Source organism: Trichomycterus rosablanca, chromosome 12 (assembly GCF_030014385.1).
Source record: "Trichomycterus rosablanca isolate fTriRos1 chromosome 12, fTriRos1.hap1, whole genome shotgun sequence".
In the NCBI taxonomy this organism is placed as follows: domain Eukaryota; kingdom Metazoa; phylum Chordata; class Actinopteri; order Siluriformes; family Trichomycteridae; genus Trichomycterus; species Trichomycterus rosablanca.
The window spans coordinates 17488219-17502113 of NC_085999.1; the positions used below are offsets into that span (position 1 = coordinate 17488219).

The following is a 13895-nucleotide window of genomic DNA, read 5'->3' on the forward strand; positions in this document are numbered from 1 at the left end:
ACTGCGTTGTTTTAGCCGAGGACTCCACTCGCGAGGCCATCCATTCCGGTAACATCGATACCGATGAGAAATCATCAATAGTTTTGTCAGTCTAAGCAGAGTATCCTGAACTGGCAACTTAGCAATTGATGTACTTTTGCCTCTACTTGGCTCTGTGAAGTACCGTTTCGTTTAAGTACCGCTTATGATTTACGCTTATGATTTACGACTAGCTGTAACTGATATTGAACACCAAATTTTTATAAAGTGCTCGCAGAAACCGGCTCAGCCGATGCATTGAATAAGATAGGGTTGTATTATCTTTTTGAAGTAAACATGTTTGTTTGTTTATTAGGATTTTAACGTCATTTTTTGTACTTTGGTTACATTCATGACAAAAACGGTAGTTATTCATTACACAAGGTTCATCAGTTCACAAGGTTATATCAAACACAGTCATGGACAATTTTGTATTTCCAATTCACCTCACTTTCATGTCTTTGGACTGTGGAAGGAAACTGGAGCACCCGGAGGAATCCATATGTGGACACGGGAAGAACATGCAAACTCCACACAGAAAGGACCCGGACCGCCACACCTGGGGATCAAACCCAGAACCTACTTGCTGCGAGGAAACTGCTACCCATTTAACCACCATGCCGCCTTAAGTAAATATGTAAACCAGCAAAAATGCATTGTATGTATTATGTGCACGATGCTAATTAAATAATTAGCTTGTTCAGAGATTTCGCAATGGTTTTAAGGCAAGGGTTGATCAGATGGGCAAGTTTAAGGTTGGCTTACTGAAAGGGGCACATGTCCAAAAAAATTGAAAACCCCTGCACTAGAAGGCAATCTAAACACAGAAATGTTGTTGCATCTCTTTTAACACTATATCAACTTACATTGTTTAAAATGCATAATTCTATATTGCTATGTAATTTGCCTAACAAACAGTGACTGTTCAATCCCGTAGAAAGAACAATAAGCAAACATGAATCAACAACAAAAAAAAAACACTTCACACAGGGTCTACACAGTGGTACTTTGTAACTCAACGTTCCTCACTAACAAATCTTTAAAACTCAACGCCCTTCGTCGAGAAATTTGTACCCTTAAACTCAATGTGTGAGCGACTGCTGCTTTGCTCAGCTCTCGACTTGAGCGGTGTGGTCAAACGTCATGCAAATATGACACAAATCTGCATTTGTATAGAATAACAGTAACATTTACTCTGAAAGCTCCACATGTATCTGTGTTTAGCTGGATTTTCCTCCTGTTTCAATTTTAAACTTGTGTTATAGCTCGGGATTCTAAGAAATTGTAAGAATCAGCTTTTCCGAGAGTCTAAAACGCTTCTTAAAAAAAAAAAATAATAATAATAATAATAATAATAATGTAACCTAATGTATTAAAAGAATGACATAAAAACACTAAACCTCTTTTAATTATTACTGCTTATTTGTTCTCCCCACTAATTTAGAAACATGAGAAAACAATAAAGAATTAAAGGTAAAGTGCAGGTTTTATTGTATTTTTGGTAGATTTTTAACTGTTTAATTGTATTTCAGTGTTTATTTAATATATTTGTGTTATTTTAAGTGTATATGTGTCAAAAACAACCCCATTATTCTACATTAGCCTAAAATATATGCAGTTCCACTGGACCATGGAACGCATTAACAGGCTTTCCATACATCCTTATAGGAGGAAAAAAAAAAAACCTTAAAACTCAACGCCTTTTAAACTCAACGCCACTCCCAGAAACAATTGACGTTGAGGTACCACTGTATTAGTTATCCTTCACAAGGAGATAATATGTCTTCTATGCGGACTAGGAAGGCCCTGGAAAAGTAAAAGAGAGCATTTTCTTCCAGTGACAAAGACGGACTAATTGTGATGGATGGCACCCAGAGAAAGCTTCATTTTGTCATTATTCTGTAGCCTGCTACTTCTTTAAAAGTACACCATTAGTCTTTCAGGTGGCCTCTATTCAGCTTTTTATAGGAACTTAAAGTCACAGTCAGAAATGGCCTCAACTGAAAGCCCAGTTTTCAGCACAGTAAAAACTGAGAGTTATAAATCGCTCTAGCACACCTGCTTAAGCATCCTAGGTCAGTAATCAGGGAGAGAATCATAGCTAAAGTGTGACTGCAGCATATAAAAAGGCTTCGAAATTTTTGTAATCCAGAGCTGGATTTGCAATTAACATCTGCCATGGTATTCAACTGTGCTTTATGCTTCAAGTCAGAATTTTAATATAAACACTACACCAAGATTGGTCTATATATATATACAGTATATACAATCTTGGTGTAGTGTTTATATTAAAATTCTGAAATATATATATACTGTATATACAGTATATATACAGTGTATCACAAAAGTGAGTACACCCCTCACATTTCTGCAAATATTTTATTATATATTTTCATGGGACAACACTATAGAAATAAAACTTGGATATAACTTAGAGTAGTCAGTGTACAACTTGTATAGCAGTGTAGATTTACTGTCTTCTGAAAATAACTCAACACACAGCCATTAATGTCTAAATGGCTGGCAACATAAGTGAGTACACCCCACAGTGAACATGTCCAAATTGTGCCCAAAGTGTCAATATTTTGTGTGACCACCATTATTATCCAGCACTGCCTTAACCCTCCTGGGCATGGAATTCACCAGAGCTGCACAGGTTGCTACTGGAATCCTCTTCCACTCCTCCATGATGACATCACGGAGCTGGTGGATGTTAGACACCTTGAACTCCTCCACCTTCCACTTGAGGATGCGCCACAGGTGCTCAATTGCGTTTAGTCCATCACCTTTACCTTCAGCTTCCTCAGCAAGGCAGTTGTCATCTTGGAGGTTGTGTTTGGGGTCGTTATCCTATCCTCCAGTTTTCGAAGGGAGGGGATCATGCTCTGTTTCAGAATGTCACAGTACATGTTGGAATTCATGTTTCCCTCAATGAACCGCAGCTCCCCAGTGCCAGCAACACTCATGCAGCCCAAGACCATGATGCTACCACCACCATGCTTGACTGTAGGCAAGATACAGTTGTCTTGGTACTTCTCACCAGGGCGCCGCCAAACATGCTGGACACCATCTGAGCCAAACAAGTTTATCTTGGTCTCGTCAGACCACAGGGCATTCCAGTAATCCATGTTCTTGGACTGCTTGTCTTCAGCAAACTGTTTGCGGGCTTTCTTGTGCGTCAGCTTCCTTCTGGGATGACGACCATGCAGACCGAGTTGATGCAGTGTGCGGCGTATGGTCTGAGCGCTGACAGGCTTACCTCCCACATCTTCAACCTCTGCAGCAATGCTGGCAGCACTCATGTGTCTATTTTTTAAAGCCAACCTCTGGATATGACACCAAACACGTGTACTCAACTTCTTTGGTCGACCCTGGCGAAGCCTGTTCCGAGTGGAACCTGTCCTGGAAAACCGCTGTATGACCTTGGCCACCATGCTGTAGCTCAGTTTCAGGGTGTTAGCAATCTTCTTATAGCCCAGGCCATCTTTGTGGAGAGCAACAATTCTATTTCTCACATCCTCAGAAAGTTCTTTGTCATGAGGTGCCATGTTGAATATCCAGTGGCCAGTATGAGAGAATTGTACCCAAAACACCAAATTTAACAGCCCTGCTCCCCATTTACACCTGGGACCTTGACACATGACACCAGGGAGGGACAACGACACATTTGGGCACAATTTGGACATGTTCACTGTGGGGTGTACTCACTTATGTTGCCAGCTATTTAGACATTAATGGCTGTGTGTTGAGTTATTTTCAGAAGACAGTAAATCTACACTGCTATACAAGCTGTACACTGACTACTCTAAGTTATATCCAAGTTTCATGTCTATAGTGTTGTCCCATGAAAAGATATAATGAAATATTTGCAGAAATGTGAGGGGTGTACTTACTTTTGTGATGTCACAAAAGTGAGTACACCCCTCACATTTCTGCAGATATTTAAGTATATCTTTTCATGGGACAACACTGACAAAATGACACTTTGACACAATGAAAAGTAGTCTGTGTGCAGCTTATATAACAGTGTAAATTTATTCTTCCCTCAAAATACCTCAATATACAGCCATTAATGTCTAAACCACCGGCAACAAAAGTGAGTACACCCCTAAGAGACTACACCCCTAAATGTCCAAATTGAGCACTGCTTGTCATTTTCCCTCCAAAATGTCATGTGATTTGTTAGTGTTACTAGGTCTCAGGTGTGCATAGGGAGCAGGTGTGTTCAATTTAGTAGTACAGCTCTTACACTCTCTCATACTTGTCACTGAAAGTTCCAACATGGCACCTCATGGCAAAGAACTCTCTGAGGATCTTAAAAGACGAATTGTTGCGCTACATGAAGATGGCCAAGGCTACAAGAAGATTGCCAACACCCTGAAACTGAGCTGCAGCACAGTGGCCAAGATCATCCAGCATTTTAAAAGAGCAGGGTCCACTCAGAACAGACCTCGCGTTGGTCGTCCAAAGAGGCTGAGTGCACGTGCTCAGCGTCACATCCAACTGCTGTCTTTGAAAGATAGGTGCAGGAGTGCTGTCAGCATTGCTGCAGAGATTGAAAAGGTGGGGGGTCAGCCTGTCAGTGCTCAGACCATACGCCGCACACTACATCAAATTGGTCTGCATGGCTGTCACCCCAGAAGGAAGCCTCTTCTGAAGTCTCTACACAAGAAAGCCCGCAAACAGTTTGCTGAAGACATGTCAACAAAAGACATGGATTACTGGAACCATGTCCTATGGTCTGATGAGACCAAGATTAATTTGTTTGGTTCAGATGGTCTCAAGCATGTGTGGCGGCAATCAGGTGAGGAGTACAAAGATAAGTGTGTCATGCCTACAGTCAAGCATGGTGGTGGGAATACCATGGTCTGGGGCTGCATGAGTGCAGCAGGTGTTGGGGAGTTACATTTCATTGAGGGACACATGAACTCCAATATGTACTGTGAAATACTGAAGCAGAGCATGATCCGCTCCTTCCGGAAACTGGGTCGCAGGGCAGTGTTCCAGCATGATAATGACCCCAAACACACCTCTAAGACGACCACTGCTTTATTGAAGAGGCTGAGGGTAAAGGTGATGGACTGGCCAAGCATGTCTCCAGACCTAAACCCAATAGAACATCTTTGGGGCATCCTCAAGCGGAAGGTGGAGGAGCGCAAAGTCTCGAATATCCGCCAGCTCCGTGATGTCGTCATGGAGGAGTGGAAAAGCATTCCAGTGGCAACCTGTGAAGCTCTGGTAAACTCCATGCCCAGGAGAGTTAAGGCAGTTCTGGGAAATAATGGTGGCCACACAAAATATTGACACTTCAGGAACTTTCACTAAGGGGTGTACTCACTTTTGTTGCCGGTGGTTTAGACATTAATGGCTGTAAATTGAGTTATTTTGAGGGAAGAATAAATTTGAGGTGAGGTAAATCTACTTTTCATTGTGTCAAAGTGTCATTTTGTCAGTGTTCTCTGCATGCTTTGTTAGCCCCCTTTCATGCTGTTCTTCAATGGTCAGGACCCTCCCACGACCACTACAGAGCAGGTATTATTTGGGTGGTGGATCATTCAGACCACTGCAGTGACACTGACATGGTGGTGGTGTGTTAGTGTGTGTTGTGCTGGTATGAGTGGATCAGACACAGCAGCGCTACTGGAGTTTTTAAACACCTCACTGTCACTGCTGGATTGACAATAGTCCAGCAAACAAGAATATCCAGCCAACAGTGCCCCGTGGGCAGCGTCCTGTGACCACTGATGAAGGTCTAGAAGATGACCAACTCAAACAGCAGCAGTAGATGAGCGATTGTCTCTGACTTTACATCTACAAGGTGGACCAACTAGGTAGGAGTGTCTAATAGAGTGGACAGTGAGTGGACACGGTATTTAAAAACTCCAGCAGCGCTGCTGCGTCTGATCCACTCATACCAGCACAACACACACTAACACACCACCACCATGTCAGTGCCACTGAAGAATGATCCACCACCTAAATAATACCTACTCTGTGGTGACTCTGCAGGGGTCCTGACCATTGAAGAACAGCATGAAAGGGGAATAACAAAGCATGCAGAGAAACAGACGGACTACAGTCAGTAATTGTAGAACTACAAAGTGCTTCTATATGGTAAGTGGTGCTGATAAAATGGACAGTAAGTGTAGAAACAAGAAGGTGGTTTAATTAACGTTATGGCTGATCGGTGTGTGTATTCTTTTAATCAACGGCTTGGAGGCGAATATATTATTTTATTTTTTAATAATTACTGTATTCTTGTTGGGGTATGGTGGTACAAGGTCTTTGTAAACACTGACTCCAAGGCAAAGATTAATAAATGATACCTTTTTAACTTTGACAGTATGATACTTATTCCTAGAGATCAATCTCCAACCCAAGACCTAGTCTTCTCAATCTAATCATCTGACAAGGCACAAAACCTTGGTGTTGTCCTGGCTAACCAGCTGTCCTTTTCTCCTCATGTAGCCAACATGACAAGATTCCTCCTTTACAACATCAAAAAGATTTGGCCATTTCTCTCTATGAAAGCCACTCAGATTCTTATCCAGTCACTTGCACTCTCTCAGCTGGACTACTGCAACTCCCTCCTGGCAGGTGCTCTAATGTCCACTATTAAACCCCTTCAACTCATTCAAAATGCACCTGCCACATCACCCCACTGCTGTGCTCTCTTCACTGGCTTCCTGTAGCTGCCCACATTCAGTTTAAAACACTGATGCTCGCCTACAAAGCCAAAAATGGACCAGCTACAAGCTACCTTAAAGAGATCATCACACCCCAATCTGTATCACGCAACCTCTGAGCATCTAGTCTCACTCGACTTGATCCTCCACCCAGAACTTGAGGAAGACATGCATCCAGGCTCTTTTCTGTACTGGCATCCAAGTGGTGGAACGAGCTTCCCTTGTCTGTCTGAAAATCTGAGCCTCTCAACGTCTTCAAAAGATGATTAAAAACCCACCTCTTTAATAAGCACTTGAGCTGAGAACTAACATGTACTTACTAACACTCTTAAATAATCAAATGTTCGAAGGGTTTCAGCAGATTTGTGTTTTTGGACTGTTGTCTATATTTACAATTTTGGCACTTTGCAGTGTGACACTGTGACAGTATACTGTCTAAGCAATTAAGGGTTAAGGGCCTTGCTCAAGGACCCAACAGTGGCAACCTGACAGTGGTCGGGCTTGAACCAGTGACCTTTTGATTATTAGTCCGGTACCTTGACTGCTAGGCTACAACTGCCTTACTTAAACTTCTGCACTTCTGTAAGTCGCTCTGTAACTAGAAGTAACTAGAAGCCAACATTTCTATCCTCCTTGATCACTGCCAGCATGCATATACAGCTGTTTCTGATCCCCTTAGTTAATGCTCCTGGCATATAGAAAGATAAATAATTGAGTCACCCAGTATAATGTAAATGGTATGATTAAAAAGCAGATGCTCTGCATCACTCGGGTGTCTACACAGACAACCACTCTTTATTATCCTGCTCCATCTGGAGAAGAATCAATCATACAAACTTATTTTCTCGCCGTGGGCAAGACTGTACCATTTACTCTTGAGGTGTTAATTTACTTTTCCCTGTGTTGATGAGCTATTTTGCTTCCAGTGGTGTGCCTAATGTGAAACAGGTAAATCTCATTTGTGTTCTGTGTTATATTTTGTTACCTTCCCTCAGCTCATTATTTTTCATTTTTATGGCATAATTCCAGCCAGTAAAGATTTGCTGTGTGTCATGTATCATCTAATATTTATGACTTTTCACCTTATTTTCCAACTACACAACGATCCATTTCAGCAGTGCAATATAGTCAGAAACCGAATCTCTAACCAGAGAAACATGAGAAGAAGTTAAGAAACTGTAAAATCCTACAATACAAGTAAAACTAAAAATATACAGGGTAAAGAAAACATCGTAGATCCAACATGATGCCATATAACACGTGTCTTGACTTTTAAACCCCAGTCACACCAGGTTATGGTACAGTCAAGCCGGAAAGTCTGCACACCCCTTTCACCTTCTCTACGTTTTATTACGTTACACTCATTCTATAATACATTGAGTTCTTTTTGTGCCTCAAACATCTACACACAATCACCAATAATTATAAAGTGAAAACATCCAATAAAAAATGCAATTTTATTTTACTGACAAAAATGGTTTATTTAGGGGTTACATATCTGTACACACCTTTAGCCTAATGCTTAGTTGATGCACTAACTAAAACTAATACTTTAATACTTAAAGCAGCAATTACAGCTTTAAGGCGTCTTGGGAAAGAAGCTACGAGCTTGGCACTCTTGTTTCTGGACATTTTTGCCCATTCCTCTTGGCATATCCTTGCAAGCTCCGTCAGGTTGGATGTGGAGCGTTGGTACACAGCCATTTTCAGCTCCTTCCACAGATGTTTGATTGGATTCAGGTCTGGGCTCTGGCTGAGCCACTCAAGGACATTCACAGACTTTCTACGAAGCCACTCCTTTGTTCTCTTGGCTGTGTGCTTCAGGTCGTTGTCATGTTGGAAGGTAAACCTTCGCCCCCAGTCTGAGGTCCAGAGCGCTCTGGAGCAGGTTTTCTTCAAGGATCTTGGTGTACTTAGCTGCATTCATCTTTCCCTCTATCATGACTAGTCGCCCCGGTCCCGCTGCTGAATAACATCCCCACATCATGATGCTGCCACCACCATGCTTCACTGTAGGGATGGCATTAGCCAGGTGATGAGCGGTGCCTGGTTTCCTCCGGACATGACACTTGGTATTCAGGCCAGAAAGTTACATTTTGGTTTCATCAGATCAGATAATCTTGTTTCTCATGGTTTGAGAGTCCTCTAGGTACTTTTTGGCAAACTCTAAGCGGGCTGTCATGTGCCTTTTACTAAGGAGTGGCTTCCGTCTGGCCATAAAGGCGTGATTTGATAGGTTCTCCCATCTCCACAAGGATACGCTGGAGCTCTGTCAGAGTGACCCTCAGGTTCCTGCTCACCTCACTGGCCAAGGTCTGTCTTCCCCAATCACTCAGTTTGGCCAGGCGGCCAGGTCTAGGAAGATTTTTGGTGGTTCCAAACTCCTTCCATTTATGAATGATGGTGGCCACTGTGCACATTGGGACCTGTACTCCAGGTCTATGCCTTGACATAATCCTCTGAGGTCTGTAGATAATTCCTTGAACTTCATGGCTTGGACTTTGCTCTGATATGCACTGTCCAGTGTGGGACCTTATATAGGCAGGTGTTGGCAATCCCCAATTATGTCCAAACAATTAAATTTACCACAGATGGACTCCAATTAAATTGTAGAATCATCTCAAACAGTATCAGTTATAACAAAATCAGCTCACTTTTGGGTGTCATATCAAAGGGTGTGCACACTTGCGTACATATGATAGTTTACATTTTGGTTTTTAATAAATTAGAACAAATGTCTAAAAACCTGCTTTCACTTTGTCATTGTGGGATATTTTGTGTGAACTCAATCTATTATAGAATGAGTCTGTAATGTAATAAAATGTGGAGAAGGTGAAAGGGGTGTGCAGACTTCCCGGATTGACTGTATAAGGATTGGCACAAATAAAGATGACTAGAATTTCAAACTCAAATCTGGGTCAAACGTCATGTCTGCAAGCAACATTGTTTCAGCCAAATGTTGTGCTGTGTTTACAGTTAAAGAGGCACTGCTGTATGTCAATACACACTTGATCCCACATGGCAGAAGTGCTAATTACTGCAATATGTGCAATTTTCTTTTATCTGACCTCTTTAGTTCAAGATACAGGCAATATGTAAGGCATAATGCCAACAAGCCATTAATGAATACAACTTAACGTGTGTGTGTGTGTGTGTGTGTGTGTAAAACCTCATTTTGTCCTCTTGATAAATTAAAGACATTAAATGGATTAAATAGATTTAGAAAGCCTGTATAATCAGAATTTGTCTTAACTGGACCACAATCAGCAACAACAAAGGGAGGCTTCTGGTATACATTCCAAATTAGTGTCTGAGGGTTTTCTTTACAGTTAAGCAGTAACTACACCTGATACTTTTTAATCAGTTGATGTTAATGTTTTAATAAAACATGCAGCCAAATAGGCTCTGTGTGGATAAGAGTGAAGACCCCTGCGCAGTCATAACCATTTACATTACTGAATATTACAGTCTGGTTCCAAAGATACAAATAATCATGATTCATCAAGTACACATTTTCTCATTATTACACTAATGAGAAAATTAGTACTTGATGAATCATGATTATACAGCATATAAAGTGGGATTAGCCACCGAGCTATCAAAATCGTTTAGCCTTCTAGTGTTGTGCGACGCTTGGCCCCGAACTCAGTGTGGTATAATAATGTAAAAGCTGCCTCACTTACCCATGACTGCCAGAGCTGTAGCTTTAGTTAAGTCCTTTTTCACTGTTTCTATCACTTCAAAGCCACTGCCATCCAGATTACACCTGTTGATCGTGCCATTAGCTGAGCTAATCCAGTACAATTTGCTGACTGGAAAGTCTATTGAGAGTCCTGAAAGGAAAGTGAAGTGTTAGATCAAGAACTAGTAGAGCGTAGTTCACATGTACGGTGATGGCATACTGGTAATTATAAGCATTTTGATTTATCCTTAATGTGTTTTTAAGGTCAGAATTAAATTTGTCTGTGCTAAAAACAACACAGTGATGCAACAATGATTTTAATCTACTGATGCTTACTGTTAAGACCTACTTTGCTGAAATTGTACTTACATAGCCGATTACCTTAATCCTTTTTCATTACAAACACAGTTTTGTGATAGACTCCAGGAAAAGCCTGTTTAATATAGCTACTGCTTACAAAATATAGGTAATTTATCTCCATTATGAATATTAAATGGAACGCAGACAGCTGATGTGTCATTTTAGACAAAGCATTAAATTATAATCATTAAAATCTATAAAATAAATAAACATACATAGAAAAGTTTGACATCTCATTATTTGCTACCACTAACATTAAAGGCCATTAATAATGGACATTATTAAGAAAACATAGCTAACGTTTGTACACACCTGTGTATAAAATTATAGAATTATTCAACTGAGAAAAAAAAAAAAAGATTTTTAAATGTCAGTTCATTTTGGGACACCCTGTATATATCCTCCTGAGACCAAGCAATTAATTTTTGTCCTCTGTGATGGACATGAGTCTGAGATCTATAACTCTCTCTTGAAGTACCATTTATGCCATTCATTTGAGTACTACTGTACTGTATAGAGTACACCCTGGGCTTTTTACTGATATCACATTTGTGGGGGTGTGGCAAACAGAGCTCATAGACTTGTTTTTCCAAATGGCTGCCATCTCATATTCCACATTTTATGGCAACAAGCAAGGTACAAGATCAGGGGTTTTTTTTGCTGATATTATGTTTTTGTTTCTAATAATCAAATTGTTTCATCAATATGAGAGTCTTAACATCAATTTAGAAAGATTTTAGAAATGTACAGCAAATTTAACCCTTTCAAAACACAACATTTAAACAACGTCCTTTGTAGTGGACAGCAGGACTTACTACCCCTGTTTTTAGCCTATTTCTATACAAGGAAGCAGAGGGCTGAGTAAGGCAGAAAAGATTTAATTAAGAATTTATGCAGAAGAGTTAGATTTAGAACTGTCAGGAGATGAGGAAGAGGAGGGCCAGACTGTAGAGCCAGAAGAAGACGAGGCCTCTTGATCCACAGTCCAATGACAAGGTCAAAAAATATGGGGCACTGCAGTTGCCAAAATGCTGGATGCAATACATGCAATACTTTTTTCTTATTTATTTATGGAAAATAGCAATATAAGGCAATAGAAAGACAACAGAAAAAAAGGAAAAGAGAGGGTTTTATAATTTACTTTAATTAAATTTAGTAAATGCCCTGCGATAGACTGTGTGCCTTGCATCCTTACGACCCTAATTGGATAAGCGGTTAAGAAAGTAAGAGTAAATTTACTTAACTTACCTACTGGTTCCTTCTGGTTCTGGTGAAGAACTTTCCTGTTACTCCCATCCATGTTGGCTATATTTATCGTATTTCCATCTGTCCAATATGTCTTCCTTCAAGGTTTTAAAAATAAAACAAAACAATGTTTATGTCTAAACACACACAACAAGCTGCTATTCATATTACACCCACTGCTGATGTCCCCTAGAACAAAACATTGATGTGAAAGAACCAACATGACCTTCACAGTGCCCTGAATGCCCTGACCACTCACCTTTGGGAACAATAAATGTTGATGTTGATCAAGGCCTGCCTAACCTCAATGTTATATATTTTCTATAAAGTCAGGATTATCTTTAATAAAATTGCTACAGACAAATGTCATCACATAGTGTGACCTCCCTTGGCATTAAGCACATAGTGAACCGTTGGGGAGACTGTCTCAAGGTTTCCTGAAGTAATCTTTGGGTATATTACTTTCCAAAGTTATTTCTTTTATTTCTTTCTTTGTCAAGGTGTTCCCATACTGCCTCTATAATATTCAGGTCTGAAGGCCAGTCAGGTGGAGGCCAGTCTATGACCGACAGTATTTTAACAGCTGTTTTTCTCTCCAATTATGATTTCACTGCATTGGCACTTCATAAAAGCTTGAGTACCACATCTTGAGAATTGAATGTGTTTGCTGATTCCCTAAACCTGATTGTAGCCAGACTTTTGCACAGTACTGTACAGTATATGCCACCTTGATTTAAACACACAAGCAGCCACTTTTACTTTGAACTGAATCTTTCTGACAGACACTTTTATCTAAAGTGATTTTAAATACGGCAGGATACATTCTTGTCTAGCTTGACAAAAACAGATATAAAACCCCAAATAAGCAAAGCTAGGGCAAGAAAAAACTTACTAAACTTTATGGCAAATAATGCCTAGTTCACATGACACGATTTTTTCCCCTTATTTTCACTCGCTAACAAGTCGCTGCTAGATGTGGCAGCTTGAAAGCAACTCAGCTTTCGCTCGGGGCTCTAAAATCAGCTCTCGATTGCTTTGTGTTAACTGTTCAACGACTCGATCCGAGCGCTCGCAGACTCAAGAAAAATATCTAGCATGCTAAATATATGGGCCTGTCAGCGACTCAAAATCATGTAGTGTGAAAGGTGTTGTGATCAGGTTCTGATTGTTATGAACGCAAAATACAGAAGGGAAACCCTGGGGAAGAAGGTGTTAATATGTGGAACAGGGGCATAATATAGTTTCTATCAAAATACATCAGCACACACAAGCTTTACAGTATTTGTGACTTATCGTCCACGCCAAACCATAATACCAACATTACATTGCAAACAGACAATTCCTGCTGGCTGTGCAGCCAAACCCACTCCTTTACCCAGATTCTTTTATTTTTCCTACTTGCTTTTACGCTGCACATCAGCGCTCAAACAATTTTGATCGCTCGCTTATTGTTGACGTGCATTTTTGGACGTGGTATCACTAAACCCCTCGTCACTTCTCGCGTGTGTTTTCTTGACAAAACGTAATTTAGGAGACCAAACAGACTTGTCTGAGCTTCCTCCTGGTGATAGATGGTGTAGTGTGTGACCCCCTATCGCTGATCAATCGTGTAGTGTGAAAACCACAACGACTTAAAAGACTCCTGATTACACGAGATCAAGTTGTGTAGTGTGAACTGTACAGCGATCAGAACAACTTGAAGGTCGTGTAGTGTGAACTTGGCATACGACTTTATTAATTTAGATGAACCATAAGGGAAAAATGTTTTAAGTAATGGAATTAATCAAAAGCTGATCTCGTGTACATTGTTGTATGGCTTTTCTTCAATTATTTTCTCTCAATTCAAACAACAGTGATACAGAAACAAAGACACTGTGATGCACACCATTAAACTGGGATTTTAC

General features: G+C 40.5%; 1 protein-coding gene across 1 annotated transcript in view; it reads right to left on the minus strand.

Annotated features, from left to right (window-relative positions):
- lrp1bb (low density lipoprotein receptor-related protein 1Bb) overlaps positions 1–13895 on the minus strand; it is a 488452-nt gene that overhangs the window by 230543 nt on the left and 244014 nt on the right. The window contains exons 31-32 of the mRNA XM_063005338.1: positions 11995–12089; positions 10388–10537 (exon numbers count right to left, since the gene is read on the minus strand). Of these exons, the coding sequence (XP_062861408.1) occupies positions 10388–10537; positions 11995–12089 (245 nt within the window). The remainder of the gene's footprint in view (positions 1–10387; positions 10538–11994; positions 12090–13895) is intronic.